At 44.9% G+C, this 25,921-nt stretch overlaps 1 protein-coding gene across 1 annotated transcript; it reads right to left on the bottom strand.

Annotated features, from left to right (window-relative positions):
* Window positions 1-1,783: 1,783 nt before the first annotated feature.
* dmrt1 (doublesex and mab-3 related transcription factor 1) lies at window positions 1,784-25,019 on the bottom strand. The gene is made up of 5 exons (XM_030359570.1): window positions 24,551-25,019; window positions 23,538-23,712; window positions 21,396-21,544; window positions 14,664-14,883; window positions 1,784-2,907 (listed from the first exon to the last, which is right to left on the bottom strand). The coding sequence occupies exons 1-5, from the start codon at window positions 24,776-24,778 to the stop codon at window positions 2,747-2,749; spliced, it is 933 nt and encodes a 310-aa protein (XP_030215430.1). The 5' UTR covers window positions 24,779-25,019; the 3' UTR covers window positions 1,784-2,746.
* Between the last annotated feature and the right edge of the window lie 902 nt (window positions 25,020-25,921).

Raw genomic sequence — 25,921 nt, 5'->3', positions numbered from 1 at the left:
GCACGCTGATTTAGCTGCCCCTGGGGAGGCGGGACACACAGAGCTTCCGGCAGAGCTAATGGTGACCGGAATTAGCTAGACGGCTTTACCAAGCACGTGCAGCATCCGTCAATCTGTCAATAGCGTTTAGTTCAAGATTCGTCAGCGATAACTCTCCTCCAGCGGGAATATAAAGGCTTATTAAACACTTTGCATGCGGTGCACACCACTATACCCCCCAAACAAACTAATTAACAATACTTTTGAACAAACTAAATAACAATACTTTTGAACAAACTAAATAACAATACTTTGAACAAGGTCCCAGTTAGGCCATGATGGTCACCACCAACTTGAACCACTCATAATATAGCTTATCTTAAAATGAAAACCCAGACTTATTAATAACCATCGTATACAAGGGAAAGCGTGAAGTGGTATTCAACGTCCGGCTACAACTACACAACCACACCGCAGATAGACAAACCGACGGTCGCTGACACACAACGTCAACGACGGCCTCGTAACACGGTTGGGCCTGTCTCGTATTGGCCTGTTTATGTGTGCTTTGCACTAATGGCATGGGCGTTTACGGCCGGACCTGGCTTGCCTTCAGATGAACACATCAGAACTGCCCGCCTCCGATCCCCCCCGTCCTATTGGTTGACCCGCTAACGACCAATTGAGACCCCCCCCCCCCCCCCCGAATCAATCCGGATGGAGAAGGGAACCATCACTCAGGGGTCGAGTGTCTAATACTGTACAGTCACTTGGTTCACCGTGAACACATGTGCCTGTGTTTAAAGACACGCTGCAAAGATATTAATCTTTGTTTTTTTCACAAACTGTCCCATTCCAATGGTAGACCTACATTGCTCATTGCTCCTCTTCGTTATTTCTCTCTTTCAGTGGATGCAAATTCATTTCATTACATTTTGCTTGACTTTAAAAAAAAAAATCGGAATCACAATAAAATGTAAGTTATCTCATAATTTTCCTTTATCCCATTTATTTAAACATTCAAGAACTTCTTTACATGCAGAATACAACGCCATCAATGAGGGTACAAGTTGGGCAAAAACACACGTATACCTGCACAAGCAAACGTACACATGCACTGCACGTTAATGTATGTCCTTCCCTGCAGTGCTGTTAGCGTCAGGACGGTGAATCTGATCTCAGACTCCCCTCCAGCGGGGGCGGGGCTTGATTCATTGCAGGCCACGGCAGCTCAAGGAAAACCAATCGCGTGACACTTTCTCCCCTGCGCTGCCTGTACCCACACTCAGGCCAGCAGTAGTCGTAGCTGCTACAGCGGGATGGCTAGGGTTGGCAGCCGGTTGCCCCTGACAACGATGATAAAATGGCCTCCCTTAACTAAACTCGTAAAGCAGTGGGCAATAAAACTCAATCATCCGTAAAATCCAATTAAGTCATTATCTGACTGATTGTATCTTTAATTGAAAACAGAAGTGACAGTAAATTTCTGTGATATATCAGGACCAATCGATACTGCTGTACAATCCGGTCTCAAGAAGTGATTTATAATGTCAAAGGCTTATAGGTAACTCGACATTCTTCTCTCTAAAACCAGTGGTGGATGAAATTAAGAGTAAGTGCGTTTCATAAAAAAAAGATGGTCGCATTATTGATTGCGACAGACGGAGCAGATTCCAATGAATGTTTTTGGAAAAGTAATTTTCTTTTTTTCTGTTTAATGTTGTTGTTCTAGAACACAATCACACTTACACTGAATTTTTATATCCATAAACCTTGTAGCGACATAAACACCAGATAAGCCAGATTACATTTGTTGCTGTTTTATTAAAACATAAATGCAAATAAACCATTTCAGAGCATGTTAATTCCAAACAAATCAACAATACGAACAATAAACAATTTTAAAAGTCCATTCAAGACAACCTTAGGGAATTGTTCATTTTCATGGCAAGCACAGTAACATGTATATGATTATGCTTATCCTCTAACAGCAAGGACCGCCTATCTTTACTCTATACATATATTTGGAGAGTGCCCTGCGTTGTGTTGATGAATTCAGATCGTTGTAGTTTATGCCCTATACCCTCCCTCAAGGGCACGTTGTGTTTCAAGGGGTAAAATAAATATAAACAAACCCACACCAAGGGCAGATATGCATGCACGCACGCACGCACGCACACCCATGTTGATTACAGCTCAAGATCTGTGGGGGTAAATGTATTTGTGCATGCACAACAAGACACACGCAAATAAATATGTGTGCATGTTTGCGTGTTGACATTCTTACCACATGTCCAAATCTGTGCACCCATTGTGCAGGTTTCTGTGCATTCTATTCCTTAGGATTTGCATATGATATACGCGCACGTCATCATATGCAAATCCTAAGGAATAGAATCGATCCAGAACCTCTGTGTTGGCTTTTCAAGGTATCTTTGTGGATTCAGGTTGTGAGTGAAGCTTATCTCTTATCTGGCCAATCAGAGACCGTTAATTTCATCAGTGGGTGTAATGAGGGGAACTTTAAATGGTCTACAATTACTACTATAAGTTTATTAAAGACAAAAATATGTCTTATAGTCTTTGCTTAAAATCAGTGACACACATAACATTTCATCATCTAATAAGTTCCCCCCCCCCCCCCCCCCCCAACCAAAACAAACAAACTGATTGAGGTCAACAACTAAACCCTTGAAATGACCACAACGAAGGCCTTTAACAACACAACAGTACCGCCCTCGGAAAAAACAATGCCCTAGAAGGGGCTTCACTTGGCCCCATCCCGGGCGATGGAGTCGACGGAGTAGTTGGACGACCCACCGGCACCGTCACAAACCCCCTTGCCCCCGGAGGAGCCCAGGGAGCTGATGGAGAGACAGGTCATGGAGGAGTCGTGACCACCACCGCCACCAGCACCTGGAGAATAGACTGGACACACGTACAGAACCCTGATATACTGGAGCAATGTTGGGATAAGATCATTATAAAAAAAGCTCTATGCAAGACTTTTATTTATTTTTTACGTTTATTTTTTAACCATTCAGTGGACCCTTATACTTTAGCCATTTTTGACTGTGTTCAACCCGCGGTTCATTGTTTTGTTGTACTAGTATGGTGTCTCTCTCAAATGTATCAAATGCACTGTAACCTTGTAAAACTCAAACAAAGTTCCTGTCTCTATCGTCCTTTCCGAAAGATGTACCTGTGCTGAAAAGAATCATCCACTTGCTGAATCGCAGAAATATTATGTAACATATTGGAAACAGCTTAGTTTCTAGAATAGTAGAAACAGGTCTTATGTCTACAGCTAATGGTTTTTCGATAAAAAAAATTAAATAATGAATCAGTTTAATTGTATTAACTTTATGCTTGTTTTAATGATAAACGTTAAACAGTATGCAGTAGAACTTTTTGCCAAAAGAAAACGAAATAACTCAAAAACTATAAAAATTAAACACTGCGGTATTACAGTTCTAAATTACCATGTATGAATCAAAGACGATAATGTAGCAATCATGTTAATGGAGTGAATTTAGTTAATTGAGTGCGCTTCTGACAAGCAAGGCAATAACATTTAAATGTCTGCTTTTGTCGGAAGGGCTGGCAACAGCAACAGCAAATTGGGAACGGTTTTCCATGGAAACTGTCAGTGTCAGATCAACTGCCATCTAACCTTACTCATGATTATACTGTTTACTTACTAAGACATTCATATCATCAGACAAGCACAGCGGCGATGAACAGGAAAATTAAAAGAATATTTTGTTTTTTGGTAGAGCTGTCAGATGAAACATAACCACCAACAACAACAATTACAACATTGTGGTGGAGCAGGAGACAGACTTGGAAGCCTGACTCTACGTAGTTCTCTTGGCCCCACAGCCCACCCACCAGAGTATTGATCCTGACACAAAGACAGAGCTCAGTGTAATCCTGGCTTCACTACTGCTGTTCCAAAGGAAAGCTGACCACTGGGAAAACAAATTGTGACGACAGACAGTAACTGAAGAAACAAATTCAGGACCTGGAAGGCAAAATGAAGGCTGATCGTAATCTGATCGTAGATGTTTTGTCCTTGGTAATAATACTAGAGATGTGGCTAACATCAAGGATCATTTCACCACGTCGGAGCAAGCCAAGCATTCCTTCACGTATCTCCCCCTGCTATCTGTGCATCCAGATGTGTATCGTTACCTTAAACTCATTTCCTTTATTGTTCTTGTCTGTGTTGTTTCCCTTGATAGGCACTTTGTATACATTATAAAGTTGGATTTTATTTGATAGCATGGGTAAAGATAACTTTCCCCTTACAAGCGCATTCTTTTGACTATTAAATAAGTAATTTAATAATCCCACATATCAATGCACAATTCCCTGTGAACACAACCTTAACGAGGCGCCATCTAACACAATTAAGAGACATGCACACGTCATAACACTGGGCTGAGCCTTTTATCGGCCCTCAAGCTCATTTAAGCTTTTCTTAAACACCGGCCATTCTCTCTCTCTCTCTCTCTCTCTCTCTCTCCCCCCCGCTCTCTCTCTCTCTCTCTCTCTCTCTCTCTCTCTCTCTCTCTCTCTCTCTCTCTCTCTCTCTCTCTCTCTCTCTCTCTCTCTCTCTCTCTCTCTCTCTCTCTCTCTCTCTCTCTCTCTCTCTCTCTCTCTCTCTCTCTCTCTCTCTCTCTCTCTCGCCCCTCCTCTTCCGCAGCGAAGGAGGGAGTGAAGAGAAAGAGTAATTTTTCTCCTCATTAACTTCCTGATTGGTTCCAGACTCTGCTTTCTGCCCGTCTGCAGTTTGTCACCCACTCCAAACTGGCGGGGCCCTGAATCGTTAATACTAATGTTTGTGTAGCTTCGCACTACTGTGCCCCGCCATTTCTCTCCGCCGCCATTGGTCCTCTTGTACAGCTGTAAGGGCAGAGAGGGTGGAGGGACTAGGGCGGGGGTGATCGTGAATTAGGCCATTCCCGGCTAATTCCCCCTGCCTGTTCATCAGCTGGAAATCTATGGTGTAATTAAAGGTGGCTGGCTATCATATGTTAAATCATTACACAAGATGCTTCTGCTGCTCACGTGCTCTGGGTCGGGCTTTAGTTGCATTTGAGTCGTTGCTTTTTCTTTTTTCTTTACTTTACGCAGATTAATGTTGTTGAGTGGAAATCTCTTGTTCCCTTGTTCTCAATTAGGCTCCTCCGAGGGTAAATTATAGTCAGAGGGTTTGTTCAGCGATTTGTCACGCTGTACTGCAAGTGCTGATTAGGATTCATTTAAAACCAGGTTGCCAATGCATCTCTGCATCTTTTAAAACTGATGCTTGCATTCAAACAGCGGTATAAGAGGCCATTATAATTAAAAAAAAATGTGTTCACTTGAATGTGTATAATAAGCGATATGTGTTTCATCATGTATCAAAATTTATTTAATTGGAAAACAGAAATGCATACTTGACTTGTGGCAATGGGAATGGAGACTATCAACAATATTAAGAGGGTTTTCCCCGGATAGAAGAACCTGCATATGCGCGCAGATTTTAGCAAGCGGGAGCCTTCTTCTCGATAAAAAGTGTTTGCATAAACAAAAAAGTCTACTCATCCCCAATTCCTGACACCCGACGCCGTGCAGGGGAAAATAGTGCAGGCGTACATGAAGTCATGTTTGAGGTGCAACTGAAAAAATGTCTGCGGTAGCTAAACTAGCAAAAATGGAAGAACAAACGTTTTGTTCAATGTGTTTTGTGCACACTGGCAAAAAAAGATAAGAAAACATTCTTGCTGCATATCTGGAATGCAAAATGTTACTTTTATCTATTACATTTTGTCTTTTCAAGATATATAACCGCATGACGCACCTAGAACATCAATGCACATTTCCATGCTTTGATATATTGTTAATAGATTTATAATATTCAATCTAAAAACCGTCATTTCCATTGACATTTTTATTTTGATCAGTGATCAATTTCGATTTTGTCGAAAAAATGTGTTTCCTGTTTCAAATGTCAGAGATTTGTTTGGTGCTAGGAAGTCCTGAGAAATAATATCAATACAATTTGACATACCATCTAAATATATCAAAGCCCATAACAATGTAAGACTCACTTCACAGAGGTTGTGATGAACGTAGGCAAACATCAAGAGTTCTGTACAAGACATACAGTTACCAGCACAATGCACTGCTTTCTTCTGAATATCACCGCCTTAGATTAACCCTCAACAATGCACAGTTTATCTCAGGCCTCCAAAAGCACCACCGTCACCTTTCTGCAGACAAAGTATACCAAATAAGGAAGTATTTGTACTCTTCCGTTTGAATATAAGCCAACAACTTGGTTGTGTCCATTCAAGTTGAAAACACATCATGTAACAAGAGAGGCTTTACGTGTTCTGGGAATGTCGAAGCGGACCTTTCTTCCCCAAGTGAACTTTTGCCCTTTTCTCTAGTCACTCAGCGCACTATATAAGATTTCCAAACTATTAAACTGTCTTTGTGTGAAATAACAAAAGAAAGCAATTTTTTTCAAACATGTCCCTGTTTGAGAGACGGAGTGGGGGAGGAAGGGAGGGAGGGAGGGAGGGAGGGTCAGGGAGGCAACGATGGCACAACCATTTCTGAAACTGCCAAAAGGGGGAACAAAGGACCAGATGTGAGAAGATGGTGATTAGGTGTGATCCACCATGGATAAGCTCTCTCCCTCTCTTTATCTCCCTCACTCTCTCTCTCTCTCTCTCTCTTTCTCCCTCTCTCTCCCTCTCTGTATCCTCACTCTGTATCTGTCTCTCTCTGCAGGTTCATTCTCTCTCTCTCTCTCTCTCTCTCTCTCTCTCTGTATCTGTCTCTCTCTCTCTCTCTCTCTCTGTATCTGTCTCTCTCTCCCTCTCTCTCTCTCTCTCTGCAGGCTTCATTCTCTCTCCATCTCTCTCTCTAGGCTTCATTCCCTTCTGTTGGCTTCGTGCTCTCTCTCTCTCTACTCATCCACCGTGCACACCAGCATGAGGGCAGATAAGGCACTTTAATAAACACACACGCACACCAGCATGCATGCACGCGCATGCATAACATGCCGACACTGGCATCGCTACACCATCATGAGTCGTGCAGGCTGGTGAATTGTGGCTGGATGGATTGTGGAAGCTTATGGATAATTATCTTGACTTTTGCGCGCGCACACGCGCGCACACGCACACACACACACACACACACACACACACACACACACACACACACACACACACACACACACACACGACTATTGTTACTCCAAAAAAATAATGAATGATCCCACAGTTAGAAAACACATTTAATAAAAATATGCAAAGAAATAGACTGAATGTTATCTCAATGTCCATTCAATGTTTTTCCCTTTTTTTTTATTAGAATCACTGAAATTCATTTCTAAGAGCATAATGTCTACTGCCCCCAGTGAGGGCTGTTTTCGTGCAACGACATTAAAATGACACGGGGTGTCAAAGCGTGCGCAGGGAAAAGACCCTGATCCGCCGGGTGTTGAGGGGGTAGCAGCCTCCCGGGTAGCCTGGGACGGGAGCGGGGCTTGACTCGGGTTGACCCTCTGGAAGATGGACGTTCCCCTTACCGGGGATGACATGGGCGTCTGGCTCATCATTAGGAACAGCGGTAAGACTTAATGGCCCAGAAAACTCAGTCAAAGAGCGCACAGACAGGCAGCCTTTAAACAGGTCACGCCTCGGGGCCCGGCCCGGCACTCAACGCGGGGCCCGCGGCCCTATGTCATTTATCTGCTGATTTTCTGACCGGTGTTTACAATTGAGCTGCACTTTACTTACCGCAGGGGAGAGGAGATAAATACAGAAACAAGGCAAAGGCTGTGTGTACGTGTGTGTGTGTGTGTGATTGATAAAATAAGTACATATATGTAGCCTGAATAAGGCTACGTCCCACCGATGTGATGGAAGGAACCCCTTGCAATCGCAGTATAAAGAATGTTTCCGAACAGGGTGCAGAGGGGACACCATTTGTGGCGCTGGGGAAAACGACCTCTTGCCTCCATAGAGAACAAAATGAAAATCTTCAAGACTGGCACTGTAAGTATAAAAAAAATGATTCTGTAGAGTTCTGTAAACTCCAACTCCCCCCCCCCCAATAATTCCCCCCAACAAACTTTCTTGAGGAAGGTTGAGGTTAAACAACAACAAGGTGATCCCTTTATGTGGGTTCAACACTTAAACCCCCTCATTCGCATAAGGTAGGAAGCTAGCGTCTATGGGTGGTGGGGGGGGGGCATCATTGTCTGACAGAAGGCAGGAGGGGGTGGGGGGAAGTATCAGCTCTGGGGGTCAAAGGGTAATTGAGCAGAGAGGAACCTCTGCTCCTGTATTGTTAACCAATCTGTCCCCAGTGGAAGGGACGGCCGAGAAGGGCGTGACGCAGTCTCTGGTCCCTATGCTAACCCCCCCCCCCCCCCCCCCAAACCCCCTGCACACACTGTGTGCCCCATCAACTCACAAGATGGCCCGTCAGTCTATCTGTTTGGCCTCTTGACACACTCCCTCCAAAAGTTATGGATAAACAATAATGAGTCAGGACGCTGGATCAATATGTATTATTTTTTGGCCTCTTTTGTTTATCATTATAGCTCCGCGAAGCCAGGAGAGATTCATCGTGGGAGGCACCGAGGGTGGAGTAACGGGACACGGCGATGAGTAATACGTCCCGCGAAGGAGGGCGCTTCTTTTGCACGGGCCCTTAAAACGCCAACTGTGTGTGTCCAGGTTACTGGGGTGTTTCAGAGCACTGCCTCGGCGCAGTTTGTCAAACACACCCTGCTGTGCATGCAAAGCACTTCTGGGAGAAACCGCAATCACGTATCAATCACGCACGAAGGTACTCGAAATGGCAATCCGACCGCACAGCACAAAGAATCAAAATGGGGCTGTTTGTGTAGTAGTCAATGTCCCGCACAGTATGGCTGTGTTGTGATAGTCAATGTCATACGACTGAGTTGATCTGGTTTCTATTACCCACTCAAATGGACACTTCTGCGACATGGAATGAAAGTCCAGTAATAGCCTTCCACTTTATACAGCTATCTTAATATATTCCGAATGCTTTCATTTACTGGCGTGATGCCCCACAGGGTAGCAACAAATGAAGATCAAATAAATGTCATACTCTTAATGACGATTTAATAAAGACAAACAACAAAAGAGGCATGCCAAAGTAAAAATATTTCTACATCATTCTTTGATGACTTTAAACCCCCAAGTACCATAAACCGAAATAGGTGTGTTCCAACACTTCACACCTTATGGCTGAGCCTCTGGGAGTGTGTGATGGCATGAGTGAGGGAATGAATGTGTGTGTGTGTGTGTGTGTGTGTGTGTGTGTGTGTGTGTGTGTGTGTGTGTGTGTGTGTGTGTGTGTGTGTGTCTCTGTGTGTGTGTGTGTGTGTGTGTGTGTGTGTTTGAGACGGTGAGGGCCAGAGAGAGAGAGAGAGAGTAAGAGAGGGTATAGCAGGACATAAACTACAAAGCCGAAGCTGTTTAATGTCCCCACTGCCCGGGGCCAGTGTTAATGGTGGTGTTGTACAACACATTACCAGCACGCTTGTATCCCCAGCAATTACCGCTGGTATTTAGTCCCGTCGTAGCACCGCAGGCTAGGCGGTTCTTTAGCTCAACAGGAGAGTTAGCAAGACCGCATGACAGGCGTCCGAGCAGAGGCCGCCCCCCGTGTGTGTGTGTGTGTGTGTGTGTGTGTGTGTGTGTGTGTGTGTGTGTGTGTGTGTGTGTGTGTGTGTGTGTGTGTGTGTGTGTGTGTGTGTGTGTGTGTGTGTGTGTGTGTGTGTGTGTGTGTGTGTGTGTGTGTGTGTGTGTGTGTGTGTGTGTGTGTGTGCGGAGGAACCCCGGGGAGGAATTGAATAAACGTCAGGCTGAACATAAGCCCTGCTGGGGGCCTCAGTGGGACCACTTTCTCTCCAGCCTGACTCTTACAGCCAGGTCATTATTTTGGTTTCAAAGGGAATAATGGGCGGGACAAAGAAAGGACTTTTGCAAGAAGAATTTGCGGAAAAACAACAAATTCTTATTAATATCATTAAATAACCAAATCCAAAGCTAATATTATCTTTTGTGCAGATGGTAGATTTGGATCAAATGATGAGATTGCAAATATAAATGAAAAGCCAATATTCATCTTCCAGATCAAGGTGCTTTACAGTGTCGATTACCGATGTTGATTCAGAAAAACAGAAAAGTATAGAAACTCTGCCTATAGCTAACCAACTATTTAAAAACTAAACCTTATGTAATTCAAATGTAGCAAAATCTCAACAGAGACAACATTGTATTTTCATATAATAATAATAATAATAATAATATGAATTTCTTTCCCATTTAGCTAAAATCTTCCTTCCCCGCCCCACCTCCAGAGAAGTCAGAGGTCTGGTTCAGACGGCTCGAGGCGTTCCCTGGAGCCTTGTAGCGCAGAGCGGCTCTGTAACGGAGCAGCAACCCAACAGTTCTCACTAACCGCCCAGCCCAGAGCGGCGGACGGCCGACCACGAGACGTGCCTCTCCACGCACGCCGGCCTGACGTATGGCGCGGGGACGGACGGCACATCGCTTCAGGGGCGATAAAAGTAATAAAGCGAGGGGTCCCTATGGCAACTCCACATTACCCCAGTCACGGGCCCCTGCAGCTGTATATACTGTGCACCGACGTGCTACACGACTTACTCAACCCTGCGAGAGTGTATGTGTGTGTGTTTAAGTGAGAGTGTGTGGCTGCTTGCTGGGGAAGGGGGGGGGAGGTTGACAAGTTCAGGCTTTGAGTAATTTGATCTGAAAGTAGGTGAGGCCCATTTTACATGGGAAACAAAGAAACTTATCGATGTCCATCTCTCTTTCGTTTTTCAGCGTGCGGGGCGGCGGCGTTGACAGAGTTTATACGCAGTAACTCACTTGTTGTGCCCCCACCCACCACCGCGCTACAGATCGAACGCGGGGGAAATCAATGGAATATCATCCGCAAAGATAGTAATGGATTTCTAACTTAATGGGCTCACACAGGGTGCATCGATCGGCCCGGGATTAACATGAGCCATACCTCAACACACTGATTTGCATTTAAATTACTGTACCCACTGTGTGTGCTGACACCAATATAACAAAACGGACCGAGGTATCGCATAGCATATCGCATGGGTATCCCCCCCCACCCCCAGCCCCAGCCCCTAACCCCTACACCCCCTACCCCCCGCCCAAAGTGAAAAACGAGGGAAAAGTTTCGCTCAACGTACTTTGGTAGTCCTCGCGAAAAAAGTTTGAGCAACAACAACAACAATGTCGAAATTTGACAAAGCCTTGGCAGTGACGGTGGTGTGGGGGGGGAGGGGGGTGGGGGGGGGAGGGGGGGTGAGGAGAGGGATAAGGCGGCGCAGGAAGAAAACACATAAACAACAACAACAGACTTTGCCATAAGCTGTCCTCCGCTGTAGGACCCAGCGCGCCGTAACTCACGCGGGGCAGCTCATCTCGCAGACCCCCGGCCGGGACCCCCCCCCCCCCCCCCCCCCGACAGGAAGTGAGGCGGGCGGGGGGGGTTGGGGGATGGGAAGGGAGGGAGGGTGCTGAAGATCAGTGAGGAGGGGAGGTGATGTTAGGAGAAGGAAAGGGTAGTGTGGGGGCGGTGAGGGGGGGGGGGGGGCTATTTGATGGACTGGGGTGTCACCTCCCTGCACGTGCGGATTTACGGCGCCGGCGGTGCTGACGAGCGCGGGGCAGTAAAGAGGCGCAGCGGGGGTGTGTGGGGGGGGGGGGGGTAGTAGGGGGGCTGGAGGGTGAGGAGGAGGGCGTATTTCACAGAGGGCTGGCTTTTATGAAAAACACTGCGCCGCTCCCTCTCCCCGCCGCGCCGCCGCGCCGCCCGCCCGCCCGCCCCGGCCGTGACGGATGGCGAAAGACGCATGACAAGCTTCATCATTGTTTGTAAATCTTAACTGTTCCCGCTCACTAACTCCAGAAGGCAATTTTGCGGAGACAGCGAGGGGCCCTGTGGTGGGAGTGTGTGCGTGTGTTATTGTGTGTGTGTGTGTGTGTGTGTGCATACTGTACTTGTGTGTGTGCGTGTGTGTGTGCGTCTGTGTGTGTGTGTGCGTCTGTGTGTGTGTGTATGTGTGTGTGTCTGTGTGTGTCTGTGTGTCTGTGTGTGTGTGTGTGTCTGTGTGTGTCTGTGTGTCTGTGTGTGTGTGTGTGTCTGTGTGTGTCTGTGTGTCTGTGTGTGTGTGTGTGTGTGTGTGTGTGTGTGTCTGTGTGTGTCTGTGTGTGTGTGTGTGTGTGTGTGTGTGTGATGGGGGGAAAGGACAGCGTGGCACTTCTGAAGGTTATTTGGATTGCTGTATTTGGCCAACTGATTAGTCCTATCGCGGGTAGGAGATAAATTTGTCAGGGCTGTGGTTTGCAGCCGGTTAGAATGGGAAGGCGGGGAGACGAGGGGATCTGCCCGAGTCTTAGCCCCTGGTGGCCCGGTCGGGAACTGCAGCTGTGTGTTGGTGCTATACATGAGCTGTTGATGTCTCAGTCGTGTCAGCAAAACTATGATTTATTAAAATGCAGTGTACGTGTATAATTGTGCTATATATACATAGATATATATACACATAATATAACTAATGCAATGGGCATTAGTTCTAACATTTTACATTGGTGGAAATAAGTCAAATTGAGAGGCAGTAGTGGTTACAAATTTGGTTGAACAAAAATAGTGCGACGGGCACAAGGTGAAGACAATTGCTTTTTCTTTCACATAAAATGCTTATGCTTCCAACCGACACACACACACACACACACACACACACACACACACACACAAAGAGAGGGAGAGAGTATATGCAAAGAAATCCCCATTAAAATCATTCTCCCCTCTATCCTGGGGAATCGACGATCCTATGCCCTGAAAGGTCCCACCATAAGGCGTGTCTAACACCCAGGAAAAGGCTTTCTACAGAGGGACATTCTCAATGTATGTTACTAGAATCAGTGGAGAGAGCTGCGCCCGGACCAGAGCAACGCAGAGCAGCGGTGTCTGGGTGGGGGACGGAGGTATCTCCAGATCCGGGACCACCCCCAGAGAGCTAGCTGTTGTAATGTAGCGTGTCCATTCTGCACTGGGTCCCCCCCCGGCAGCACGGTGCGGTTGAAAAGTCTGTGTGTGTGTGTGTGTGTGTGTGTGTGTGTCCGTGTGTGTGTGTTTGCGTGTGTGGGGGGGGAGGGGGGCTGGGGGGATTGATTCACTCCCACTACTTCGTCTGTACTGGTACAATGGGATTGCAAAAAGGCTATTGTGTTATCCCACTGTGGCGCTACTTTTTCTGGCACTTAACACACAAGTGACAGCTTGAAAGAACAAGCAGTACCTTAAGCATGCGCTATTATGACAGATGTATCAATCCATGAATTCAGAGAGAATGACGCCGGCCCGAACATAAATGCATGCGTGAGAAAGTAACAAAATAAGTGAAATAACATGTTTATTAATGTTAATAGATATTATATTAATATTATATTTATATCTATGTATTTTCTGTTTATTCTTTCTGCACTGGATGCGTGTTTGGTACCTGTTACCTTTTTTCGATCGTCTCTAGGCAATCAAACACGCTGAAAAGCCTCCCCTTGAGCTGGAGAGAACACTTGAAGAGTTCCACAAATAGTTTCTTCACTTTGTTTGAGCAACGGCAGGAATCCGATTCTCAAGGAGACAACATCAGCCGTCTTGGTTTGCTGGGAGTCAGCCATCCCGCTACGCAGTATGTGGCTCCAGGGAATGTGCAGCACGTCATTCACACGTCCACCCGCTTGCAAGTCGGTTTTCATAGTTCTGGCGACAGCGTCTGCCCAAATGGAGTAAGGCCCAATCCCATTTCTACCCCTTACCCCTCCCCCCTTCAAAACAAGGGGTAAGGGGAAGGGGTAGAAATGGGATTGGGCCTAAGCGTCCATTTGAATCTTTCTTTCTATTGTTAAATCGTAGGGTTTTTTTTGCAAATAATTTGTACATTGTGTCTTTTTGAATCAAATGTATAACACTGCGCAAATAATGTCTGATTTGCGGCCCATCTATACGCTGTCATTTTTTTCTTGCAAATGCGGTGTATTCTCAGCGCTGCGCGTAAACCAACAGCTCCTACGGCGCTCGCCTCTCTCTCAACTATTGTTAAAAAAATAAAAAACGACTTCAAGGTTCTCTGGCGCCAACTGCATGCAAGACAGCCACTACACAACACGCCCATGCAAATGTGTGCGCTGTGTTAAACTCAGCTGTACATAAAAAAAAAAAAAACTCAAGCATCGATGCCTTATTCCAAGGTTTTAGTCTTCCGTTTTTTTTTATATTTATTACATTTAATGGTGCCCTTGAGTCGGGAGCACACCTCCCTTAAATGTACCCGACTGCACTCCTGATAAAGTTTGGACGGAGTGTAATGGTGCTTGAGAAAGTGTGTGTGTGTGTGTGTGTGTGTGTGTGTGTGTGTGTGTGTGTGTGTGTGTGTGTGTGTGTGTGTGTGTGTGTGTGTGTGTGTGTGTGTGTGTGTGAGTGAGTGTGTGTGTGAGTGAGTGTGTGGATGTGTGTGTGTGTGTGTGTGTGTGTGCGTCTGCGTGCGTGCGTGCGTGCATGCGTGTGCACGTGGGTAAGCGCGTGCCACTCACCAGCCATCCTGGCCTCGGTGCAGTTGTTGTTGTCGTCCAGGCTGAAGATGGGGAGGGGGGTGGCCGTGGGGACGCAGGCCGGGGTCCCCAGTGAGGGGTTACCCAGGGTGGGGGTACCCAGGCCCTGGCTCAGGTAGGAGGCGGCCGAGTAGTAGGAGTGCATGCGGTACTGGGGGGACACGTTGTGGCCCATCAGACGGCCCTCACTGCCGGTCATGGACTGCAGGGGACCACAGAGGAGAAATCACTCAAATTGAACGATTTATCTGAGTCTTCACCGGACCAATGTGGGGGTGTTGCAGCTAACCTACGCTGAGGTTCAAACCAGGCACAGCCCCATGTAAAACCACGTGATGATGATGTTTACCAGCTCTACGAAGAGAATAAACAGTTAGTTGGTCTGATTGTTTGAAGGAACCATATTTAGAAGTTTATTTGCATTTTATAAGGAAAAAAGTAAGAATTGGATACCGTACTTTATCTATTTTTTGTATCCCGCAATATGGGTTCAACTTCTATGTGCATGGCCGATTAATAACTTAAAAGCTGTAGTTATAGGATTTTATAATAGTAATCATTTAAATCCATTATAAGGTCCTGCAAAGATCCTGTAGATACAAACCGCCGAATGGGTTGTACCTATGACTAACTAACTAGCGCTTGGTATACATTCACTAATGCCGACAGCAACTCCTGCGCGTAAAGTAAACGCTGTGACTTCATTGTTAAGTGTGACTTTGTTGGTCAGAAATGTCCTCTGATAACTGACCGGCTGCCCTACGGGACATGTCATTCCCACTCCCTATAATCCCCTGTCCTCTTCATAAACCAACAAACACTACATACCGAAAATAAATCATTTTTAAGGCAAATATAAAAAAGTCTAAAAAGTTAATACAAACAAAGTCCTCTATAGTCTCAATGAGTCCAGACCACAATGAATGGTCGGTGTGATACAGACAACCTTATAAGATTTATTAGAATTACCTTCACTGTAATTCAGTGAAAGCTCGCCCTGCCAGATGGCAGCGTTATTCCAGGGACTGTTTACCGACCGGCCGTAAAGAAAAATAAAATAAAGAAAAGCCCCACAAAGCAAAAAACATTGTTCACCTTATCTTTACAGGCCACAGTTTAACGGCAGCTCGTCAGGGAGAGGGAACAGAGAGAGAGAGAGAGAGAGAGAGAGAGAGAGAGAGAGAGAGAGAGAGAGAGAGAGAGAGAGAGAGAGAGAGAGAGAGAGAGAGAGAGAGAGTGAGAGAGAGAGAGAGAGAGAGAGAGAGAGAGAGAGAGAGAGAGAGAGAATGAAGAGAGAGAGAGAGAGAGAGAGAGAGAGAGAGAGAGAGAGAGAGAGAGAGAGAGAGAGAGAGAGAGAGAGAGAGAGAGAGAGAGTGAGAGTGTGAGAGAGAGAGAGAGTGAGAGACAGAGAGAGACAGAGAGAGAGAGAGAGCGAAAGAAAGAGAAAGAGAGGGAATGAAGCCTAGTGCGAAAGCGAGAGAGGGAGAGGGAGAGGGAGAGGGAGAGGGAGAGAGAACAGAGGTAGAGAGGTAGAGAGGGAGAGAGAGAGAGAGAGAGAGAGAGAGAGAGAGAGAGAGAGAGAGAAAGAGGTAGAGAGGGAGTGAGGGAGAGAGAGAGAGAGAAGAGGCGGAGGAGGTTGAAATCCCAGGCCGATGGGAGACTCATATAATGGATTGCAACAAGCGGGCCCGGCTTCTCCCTGCACGCCTGTGGAAAGTTCTAGAAGCAGCTGTCTGCTCAGCAGCACGGCTAACTCAGTTCAGGTTTTCAATTTCGCTTTTATGGATTTCGATTTCTGTCAGCCTGTAATATGTCACCGTGCATTGTCCAAGCCGCCGCTCGGCCGGCAGCTTTATAAACTGTTATTTAAGCTACACTGAGCACCTGTATTGGGCCTTGACAAATACAATAGAGATTAGAGTGGGATTTTGAAATTGCAGCCGGCTGGCTCTTGGCAGGCCACAATGCCAAATACCTAACAACACATTTTGCACATGTATTCAACAGGGATAATTTAAAGGGCAAGTTCTGCACTACGTGTATATGAATGTAAAACCAAGGCGAAAATTGGCTGGACTTGCATGGATTTTAAGTCTATACATATAGCTAATAATTATCAGAATAATTAGAATATATTAATGACATTTTTTTTTAATCTTTGGAACACCCCCTGAGGTTTAATCTTGATACAAAACACTCACCAAGTCTTTGTGAAACTCAACGCAAGCATTAAACCAACCAGATCTCTATCGTGCACGACTCATCCAAACAACTGGGAACATTGCATATCTGACTAAAGGTATTTCTCCCCACCAATGTCAAGCCAATGTTTGACATGAGGGTTGGCTTTTTGATAAAAAGCATAGATAGCTACCGGAACTACTTCGGGGGGGGGAAAGAGATATAGGGATATGTGTGAGCTAGGCAGGCCAGTGTAGCAATACACGTATCCAGTGGCCAGCATAAAGATATCGTTTACACAAACCTCGGCACCCATTCTGAGGAAGATTTCAGTTCTCATCTGGGCAGAGGTCAAATAAATGGGGACCTATGAGCTGCACCGCTGTTAGTGGTGAGACAGGGCGGCCTCCGTTTAGTTTGGGTGCATTTGGAAATTAGGTACGGATTGGGTTGGTTTTACCTAGTCTGCTGGCATCCTGGGAGGGGGGTTCGAGAAGGGGCAGTGGGGGCTTGCCATACCACCCTAGAAGGTACACGTGGTCTTATCTGGCACCATCTGACGTCTGGCAGGTCTCTGCGCCACCCTGGTATCATTATTATTATTGTTATTACTCCCCACCTGCATGGCAGTTTTGGAAGCACTAGTGGAGGGGGGAGAGACCATGGCGGAGAGATGGCCTCACGCTGATAAATACAACACCCAGTGTTTCCTTCTAGGTGAGTGGGAGGGTGGGTATTGTCATGTGTAGGGATGGGGATCGAAACACGGTTCTATCAAGGACCCGGTTCCACTTTTTTCAAAACCCGAAAATTATTAAAGTTTGGGCTTATCGATACCACTATTGAGTCCCGTCGTTCTTTTATTATTATTTTTGTCCCGTAGGTCCTGTGACGTAATGTTGTGTCCCTCGAGTCGCGTCACGGCATTTAAATCAAATCAAAATTGTAAGCAAACAGTTTTACAACTTTACAAGTAAAACAAGTGAAGTCTGGCTGTTAACTTTGCTCGCGAGGATGGCTGAACGGGCGAAAAGGGCGAAAATCATTTATTGTAAAGGGGGGAACACAACCTCAATGGCCATTGGCCAAGCACATTAGCATTGTGTATCAAATAAAGACCAAATGCAGTACCTTCGACTGTCTCCGAGTTGAAAAGCCTCGTCTTAATCATCCACTCAAACTACGAGCGGTAATCGCACACACAGACATTGTCGCTAGTCCCGTCAGCTAAAAATAGTAATCCAATTGGGAAATCGGTGTTGTAATCAGCAGCATACAAGCTAGTTATCTTAAAAAGTAAATAAAAGTTTCAGATGTGCTGCATGATGATGTGTTGAGGTTGGCTCAGTAAAACGACTGTCAGGTTATAATGATGCGTTCAAATGTAACATGTTATCATGATGCGTTCAAATGTAACATAAAGAAACGGTAAATTGAGTTTTTCGTGAGAAACACGAGTAATACTAGATTACTCATGTTTCTTTACTACTAATACAAGGGTATAGTGCTCTAATCATTTTAGTTTATATAACTAAAAGTACTCATGTCAATATTTATTAAGAATTACATATTTAATTTAAAATGCAATTATTTATTTCCTAAATATTTTCCTCATCACTTAAGACGCTTCGCATTTCCACCAAATAATAGAAAAGTATCGATAGTGGCATAGATAAAGACTCGGATCGTTAAGGAGTATCGAAAATGGTATCGATATCAGTAAATATTAATGATCCCCATCCCTAGTCATGTGCATGGGATTGTAGACGTCACTTTAATTACGCTACAGCTAATGATAACCAAATCGACCCGGATTCAGCCTTTCAGGAAAGATGTTCAAACAAGGCAAGAACGGTGAAAGCGAATCACCTGTCAACTGCGTCCGATAGCTCTACCTCCTGAACCACGTCTCTCTATCTCTACACACATGCAGCCTGTGGCAGTACAGGGGCCATTATGTGATTGGGAGAAATGCGGGAAAATCTGTTCCGCCAATTTCCCTGCAGAAGATTGTTAGATTGTTACATCACTTGTACATCACATTGCCGCAACAGTGAAGTGCACAAGCACCCACAACGTAGGTCGCGCTGACTAAAGCCATTCACAATGCTCTCAAGGAAATATTTTACTCCAAACTCGTTTTGCAGTGTAAAACACAAGCAGGAGAGGAAATATAAACCACACAACAGAATGCAGTTTCTTTAATCCATTTAACTGAAGGATTGACAAAATAGGTGATTTTGGCAGACCTGACAAGGTTCAAAACAACAAAGCAAAGGGTTTTACGCCATGGCCAATGCTGTGTTAATGTAAAATGTCAAAGTTAATCTGTAAGGACTTTAAATATGCGCAAACCAGTGCACACGCACACACAAACACTAAACACACCTCAGCAAGTATCAATCCTGAGAAACAGTTTATAGACGGTAACCATGACAACTAATCCTTAACCGGAAAATAAGGATCACAATTAATAAACAACAGTTGGGGTTGTGTGTGTCTGTGTGTGCGTGTGTGTGTTTGTGTGAGAGAGAAATAGACTATGAGTCATGAAACGACGACTGGTAATAGTACAGGTAATATAAACAATATTTGTAGACATTGTAGTCTTATTTTAGCATGTATTTAACCACAATTGAAGTAGCACATTGTTCTGCCTACCATTGCCTTTGAGAGCGTGGGGGAACTCTGGTACCTCCCACTCATTTCATAAACAACATTAAATTAATCTATTAAATAGGAGTTAAAACATCCTCATCAACAAGGGGACGTAGTCGTTTGTTTTGGAAAAACAAATAACCATGTATTAAATCAAATGTATTCAATTTAAATTGTCACCATTTCGTTGTATAAAATGGGTATGAGATATTGTTGAACATTTGAATTGTCTTAACGTCAACACCGGAGACACATGCCGCCAACTATAACCACCCCACCACACAAAAATAATTCCAGGAAAACATTCCCCGTGGTTTTTCTGGGGTCTACCCAATGTTTGCGGCCGCAACATTATCAGTGAATAATCATCTCATGCAAATGGCCAACACTGGTTCCCGACGAAAGCGCAACTCAATTTGAATAACCGTAGCGTTTGTCCTTCTCCTGCTGACATCTTCACCCGGGATGTGACACGGTGCTCGTATTTCACCCGGGACGATTGCTAAATTATGCAAAAAAATTGCTAAGTGATTAGCATTAACGCGCAGGCTTCTCCATTGAGCGGCAGGGCACGGCGCTTTGTTCTCCCCTCTGACAGACAATACCATTAACCTTTGCAATTTAGGCTGCGCTCGCCGCTGACTGGGTTAGCGGAGGCAGTGACCCCGGCACCACACTGCTCCGTCTGGAGAGAGGTGGCGCTGGGCTGCTACTGCTAACTATCCTCCATCACCAGGGCTAACCTGCGACGCCGGCACGGAGATACGAGGTGAAATATAGCATCTCATCTGCTCGAAGCACCCGCTCGTCTCACCCGACACAACAGAGATACATTTAGGGATAAATCAAGGTGATGTGAGGTGTGTGTGTGTGTGTGTGTGTGTGTGTGTGTGTGTGTGTGTGTGTGTGTGTGTGTGTGTGTGTGTGTGTGTGTGTGTGTTTCTGTGTGTGTGTGCGTAAGTGTCTTAAGACACACATACACACTTTCTCTCTTTCTCTCGCTTGTTGTGATTGGATGAATATTGTGTTGTTGGCAGACTTTTGCATTTCATTTTCACAACCATTTTGTAACCAATTCTTACATTCTTATAGAACAGTGAATGAATGCCATTCCACAATGGCCAACATTTTGAATTTAGATCCAAAGAATACATTATACACCTGGGACCCAATTAATATGTCCTACAGAAATAGAGGGACTAAAAGGACTGAGCGCTTACATGCTCAGTTTACATTATAAAATTATGGAAAGGATCCTACAGAGCAATTCAACTTTTCACTAGTCTAGTTCAAGGAGAAGTCTCGCTGGAGTTGAATTGTTGCAGGTAGAGAACAGTGGAAACGGGAGAGAAGAGAGATAACTACCCTAAGCAGCTGGGCGAATAGATCAACACTGATTCTTCTTGAATCATCCCAATAATCCAGGAATAAATGTTTTTCAAAAAATCTTAAAGTGAATGTTTAAAAAAAAGAAAGAAACGAAAAAACGTCCTACCCGAGTAACAAACCAGAAGCTTTGGCCAAAGGTTTAAAGGGGACGCGTCACAGTAACGGTTTTATGAGTTTGGTGAAAGGTAAAGGCATCACGCTTACAGCTCCTTAAGCCCCTCCTCCACAGGCAGAGGCCACACAACTCAACATCGCGGCTAACCACTAGCATCTCATCTCACTAATCTTATATTGTGGAACACAGCGAACTTAAATCCAACCTAAATGAACCGACAAGTCACTTCAAGTCAACTATCATTTGGTGTTTGGGTATAAACCGCCGCAAGGGATCACATCAATATTTTTATTTACAATTATAATCACTACGATGGGTGTCATTGCGATGACGCTTAACCAGGCAGGGGTTCGGTGTGTTGCCGCGGTTACCGGGTACTGCTGGTAGTTGTACAGGTTGTTGTAGTAGGCAGGGTAGCGGCTGGGCTGGTAGAAGTTGTAGTAGGCGTCCACCGTCAGGTCAGAGGTCCCTTCGGCCTGGGGCTTGACGGGGGGGCTGGAGGAAGAGGAAGGGCTGCCCCCTGCACAGGAAACAGGAAACAGGAAACGATGAACCATTGATTACCAAAGTAAAAGCAGCTGTCTGCTTCAGTCTGATGTACGATTTGGAGGTATGTTTTTTGGTTTTATGAATGGTTGATGCACACACTGTCACTTCTATAATTTATAATAATTAACACTTATCTGTTCATCTATAACTGAAATACATTTCGAATGAGAAAAAAAATATATGCACGCCATATGTTTCATATTTCTTCACTGAAAACTAAATAAAGGATAACGGTATCGGTTTACAACTGCATCTTATTAGCAACAGCACCATCTGTAGGTGATGTTTGCGATGGCAACCAGAACACTGGTTAAGTACCAGGACACAGAACCCTGTCGTAACCCACCAACACACGGCCTTCTGGCCTGAGAGCGCATCAGTCAGCTCCCTCGGAACAAACACTGAGCGATCGCTTCGTTTGCGGTCCTTTCCCTATCAACAAGGACACATTTCTCCTCACATTCAATTTTCTGTCGCACACATCAGAGATACAGAGCGGTTATTAAAAGGCGGTGATAAGGAAGTCTCCCCGGTCCATGCCCTGCCTCTATCATCACGGAGGCAGTGTGTGCTTGACTCCTCTCTCTCGCTCTCTCTCTCCCCCCACTATCCTGTCACCCATCCAGGTACTGCGCACAAGTTCATGCAGGAATGGGTACATAAACGTACTCACACATACACATGCACGCACACACACAAAATCACACACACACACACAATCACACATACACACAGAAATGCCCACGCACCACAGACATGCAGTGGGGCCAATTGGGTTCAGCGGTTGTCAGCCTTGATGTCTCTGGCTCATGAGGTAGATATGAGGACAGGAGGGAACAGACTGTCTATGTGTCAGGAGACGGTATAGAGGGAGGTTAGTCTACCTCCCTCTATTCACCTCCACAACGCTCTCTCCCTCTCTATCATTCTCTATACTTTTCCCTCTCTATCTATCTCAAACTCGCTCAGTTTCTGCTTATCTCACTCTTCATCCCACTCCGTCTCTCTCTCTCTCTCTCCTCTCCCCCCACCCTCAATGGATCCACACAGTGGTTGAAACTCAAGTGTCTAGCTTGGGACAGGCCAGCGTAGACAGACCCTCAGTTCTGTTCCCTCTCTAACGCACTCAAGACAGCATTCTCCTGTATTCGTTGTCTACACAGCAAACACAGTATATAGACAAAATACTGATAAGAGTATTGTATCGTTTTGTATTCTCCTCATTGAATTTTTTCTAAAAGACCAGCAAAGTACACAGAGTCCTGAACTATCTGGGCCAACCAAAATGTTGGTAGATAACCTAAGGCTACGTTTACACGATGACGGTCTGAACAGAAGACGCAAAAGTGGCTTTGCGTCTTCACTTTTCCGGCATTTTCGGGAGGAAATCTGCGTGCATACGGTGACGCAAAAGTGTGTGGATTTCGATTGGGTATGCATGTCAGGCGGCTAGGTGGTGCTGTGATACACCATCACACAACTACGCCATGTCTGAGCGCATGCGTAGGATCTTCCGTCTTCCCTAATCTTTGCCGCGAAAACCAAAACAGAATTACAGATCCTTCTCTGTTCAGTAATACTATCTGTACATATTCTGTACATTTCGTGGAAAGACTCCTGTAAGTTAATTAGAGCTGCCAGAGCAGCTTGGGTCGTTTTTACCCGCAAGCGTCCTCGGGTAAACGGGGCCTAAAAGTCTGGCAAACTCCAGTCTTGTAACTGTATTTACACATCCTTTCAATTATATTTATAATGTAATAATAATAATAAAATATTTATTAATGTATTCCAAATGTATGATTTAATCCAGCAATTTGTGATCATGTCACTAGGAGTGGTGCATATTTGGAACAATTACCCTCTGTACTAAATCCTATGAACTTAATAAATCAATTAATTAATGAAGAAACAAATAAAGGCTGATAGGATTATTGGCGTGAGCTGAGAGAGGGTGACATCCTCACCATTGATGGGGGTTGATGCAGAGAAGCTGGAGGACGTGGTAGGGGAGCAGCCCTCCACTGAATACAGGCAGTTGCCACCCGCTTCATTCTTCACCACCATTTCTGAGCTGGACAGCGTTATGGGACTACATATCCCAAGCTCCTCTTCCTGGGCCTGCTGACGACGTAGGGCCACCTGCCACAAGGGAGACAGTGTCGAGATAGCATCTGTTGTAGTACTTTTTGACACATCCATGGTAGATGAAATTTAAACATTAGCGATTGGTTATGGCAGATCCAGAGTGGCACTGGGCAGATCCAATAGTTTTAAACTTCAACCGACACCCGCCCTCAAGTGAGTTGACGTTAGTCAATTGAGTGGGTCCAGGCTCTCTGTGCAAATGAAATGAAACACGAGAGTCTGGAAGGACCATGCTAGAGATGGGACTCACATAATCTCAGATTCTTTCGGCTCGAGGAAAAAGGCCCAACCCCAGGTCTAGACTATCCTGCCCCGGTCCAGTCTGGCCATGTGGTCTATGCAGCAGTATGTTCAACTGCACATTCATATGAAATATATGATGTATCGATGACAATACCAGTTTCCACTTTTATTATAATCTAGTTTTACTTCATTGTAAAGCACGAAGATACATTGTAACGGGTGCTAGCCCCAACCACCTGTAGATTATTTTATTGTTAAAAGCATGTTTACAAACTGCGGACATGGCTTCAAACAACTGTAACAATGATCTGATGAGTAAACATTTAAATATTAACATCATGACCTTGTTTTTAATCAAGCTAGCATTGACTGATGCAATGCAGCACGTCTCTGGAAATTACTTCGACACGTGCAACTTCAGCCAAATCATAGAAGCATCTAGTACAGGCCTATTACTACTAGTGTATAAAACCCCAATATATTAGAAAACTGTCATATCTGGCAACATACATAACTGCAATTTAATACAGGATATACCATTGGTTTCAATAAAAGGTGGAGGGAGGCTAATTTCAAAAAGACATGTTACCTGAGCCGCCATTACTCTCTGCCTCTCTGCAATAAGTTTGCACTTCGGACATTGGCAATCTCTCCAGTTGCAAAAACGCTTATGTCCCTTCAGGGGAGACATGTATCCGTGGTTCCTGCATCGGGAACACTTGGGCATCCTCGGGGTTTTCTTGGTACTGGATGGGGCTGGGGACATGGGTCCCGGGCCGGCCAGGTGCTGCTGCTTGACGTCCTCCTGAATGCTCATCCTTTTCTTGAAACTTTGGTTTCTTCATAAACCAAAACAAGAGAAGCACAAAAACGGAGAGTGGTCCTCACTGTGTATGAGTTGATCTGTGCAGGGTTGTGATATTAACTGAGGGTTGTTTACTAATGCAGGGTGATGCCTAACGGGGAAGAGGGCAACACTTCTTTAGTAGCGAGTTAACACAGGGGCTTAATTCCATGGGAGGGCCTAAACTGGACGCGTGGGAGGCCCGTTGTGTGGGTGTCGTGATATTAAGTGGGATGTGTACAGTATGCATGCACATCCCCTACGATGAGGTGGATTACAGACGAAGAGAATGAAATTCACTCATTTTGACACGAAGTTGATAAAAAACTTTTATATTCAGATACTATTTGATGAATCCAGGCGATTAATATCCAACGGAAGGTGAAAAAAAAAAGAAACAAATGACTATTCCTTAAAACGCTCAAATATAACACTAAATTAACGTTATGCTTCCCTGGTTTTTAACGATACAAGCAGCCTGCAGACGTGCAAGAAGCAGCTGCCCAGGCTGACATATTTGATCAGTCTGACATGGTTACACGATCACACACAATAACCTACTGCAAACTGGCTATGAATGTGACCCACTATCATGGCATACTAAAAACAGCCATCATTAAAGGCCCTACAAGCACACTTCAATGACGAGGGTAATGAAAAGTTACCAATTAAAATGCTATAATTTAAACTCAGCCCTAAATCAACCACCCGGGACAAATAACTGCCACGAATGTCCCCCTGTTAACTAACAGCACTGAAACCCCATAAAACGGCTAACCTCCCTTGCAATAGCATGCATTTGCATGTTTTATTTAAGATTTGATTGAATACTGCAATTAATTCAATATTTCAAACCAAATATATTATATATGCATTTGTAGTATTACCACGATTGAAGACGTATTGACACATTAAAGGGACACGTGTAAAAAATACTCCCATCTACTGGTACAATTGTATATTGCATTCAAACTAATGTGCCAAGAAGCTGTGTCATGACATCCAATACTACCTCATCGAGTCATTCGAGTGATGATGAGGTTCGTTATTTCAAACTGCATTGAATCATTAGTGTAAGCTAATGATGTATGAGTAATTATTCCTCGAGCAAGATAG

The sequence above is a fragment of the Gadus morhua genome, chromosome 6, assembly GCF_902167405.1.
Source record: "Gadus morhua chromosome 6, gadMor3.0, whole genome shotgun sequence".
In the NCBI taxonomy this organism is placed as follows: domain Eukaryota; kingdom Metazoa; phylum Chordata; class Actinopteri; order Gadiformes; family Gadidae; genus Gadus; species Gadus morhua.
The sequence above is the reverse complement of the archived record's forward strand: the minus strand, read 5'-3'. Positions and strand labels throughout refer to the sequence as shown.

What these genes read in the sequence shown, in the direction of transcription:
- dmrt1 (XM_030359570.1), bottom strand. Translation starts at nt 24,778, where the DNA reads ATGAGCATTCAGGAGGACGTCAAGCAGCAGCACCTGGCCGGCCCGGGA. An exon ending in ACAACTACCAGCAGTACCCG is followed by an intron (nt 14,884 to 21,395) that starts GTAACCGCGGCA and finishes GGTCCCCTGCAG; the next exon opens with TCCATGACCGGCAGTGAGGG. An exon ending in CACCGAGGCCAGGATGGCTG is followed by an intron (nt 2,908 to 14,663) that starts GTGAGTGGCACG and finishes ACGTGTGTCCAG; the next exon opens with TCTATTCTCCAGGTGCTGGT.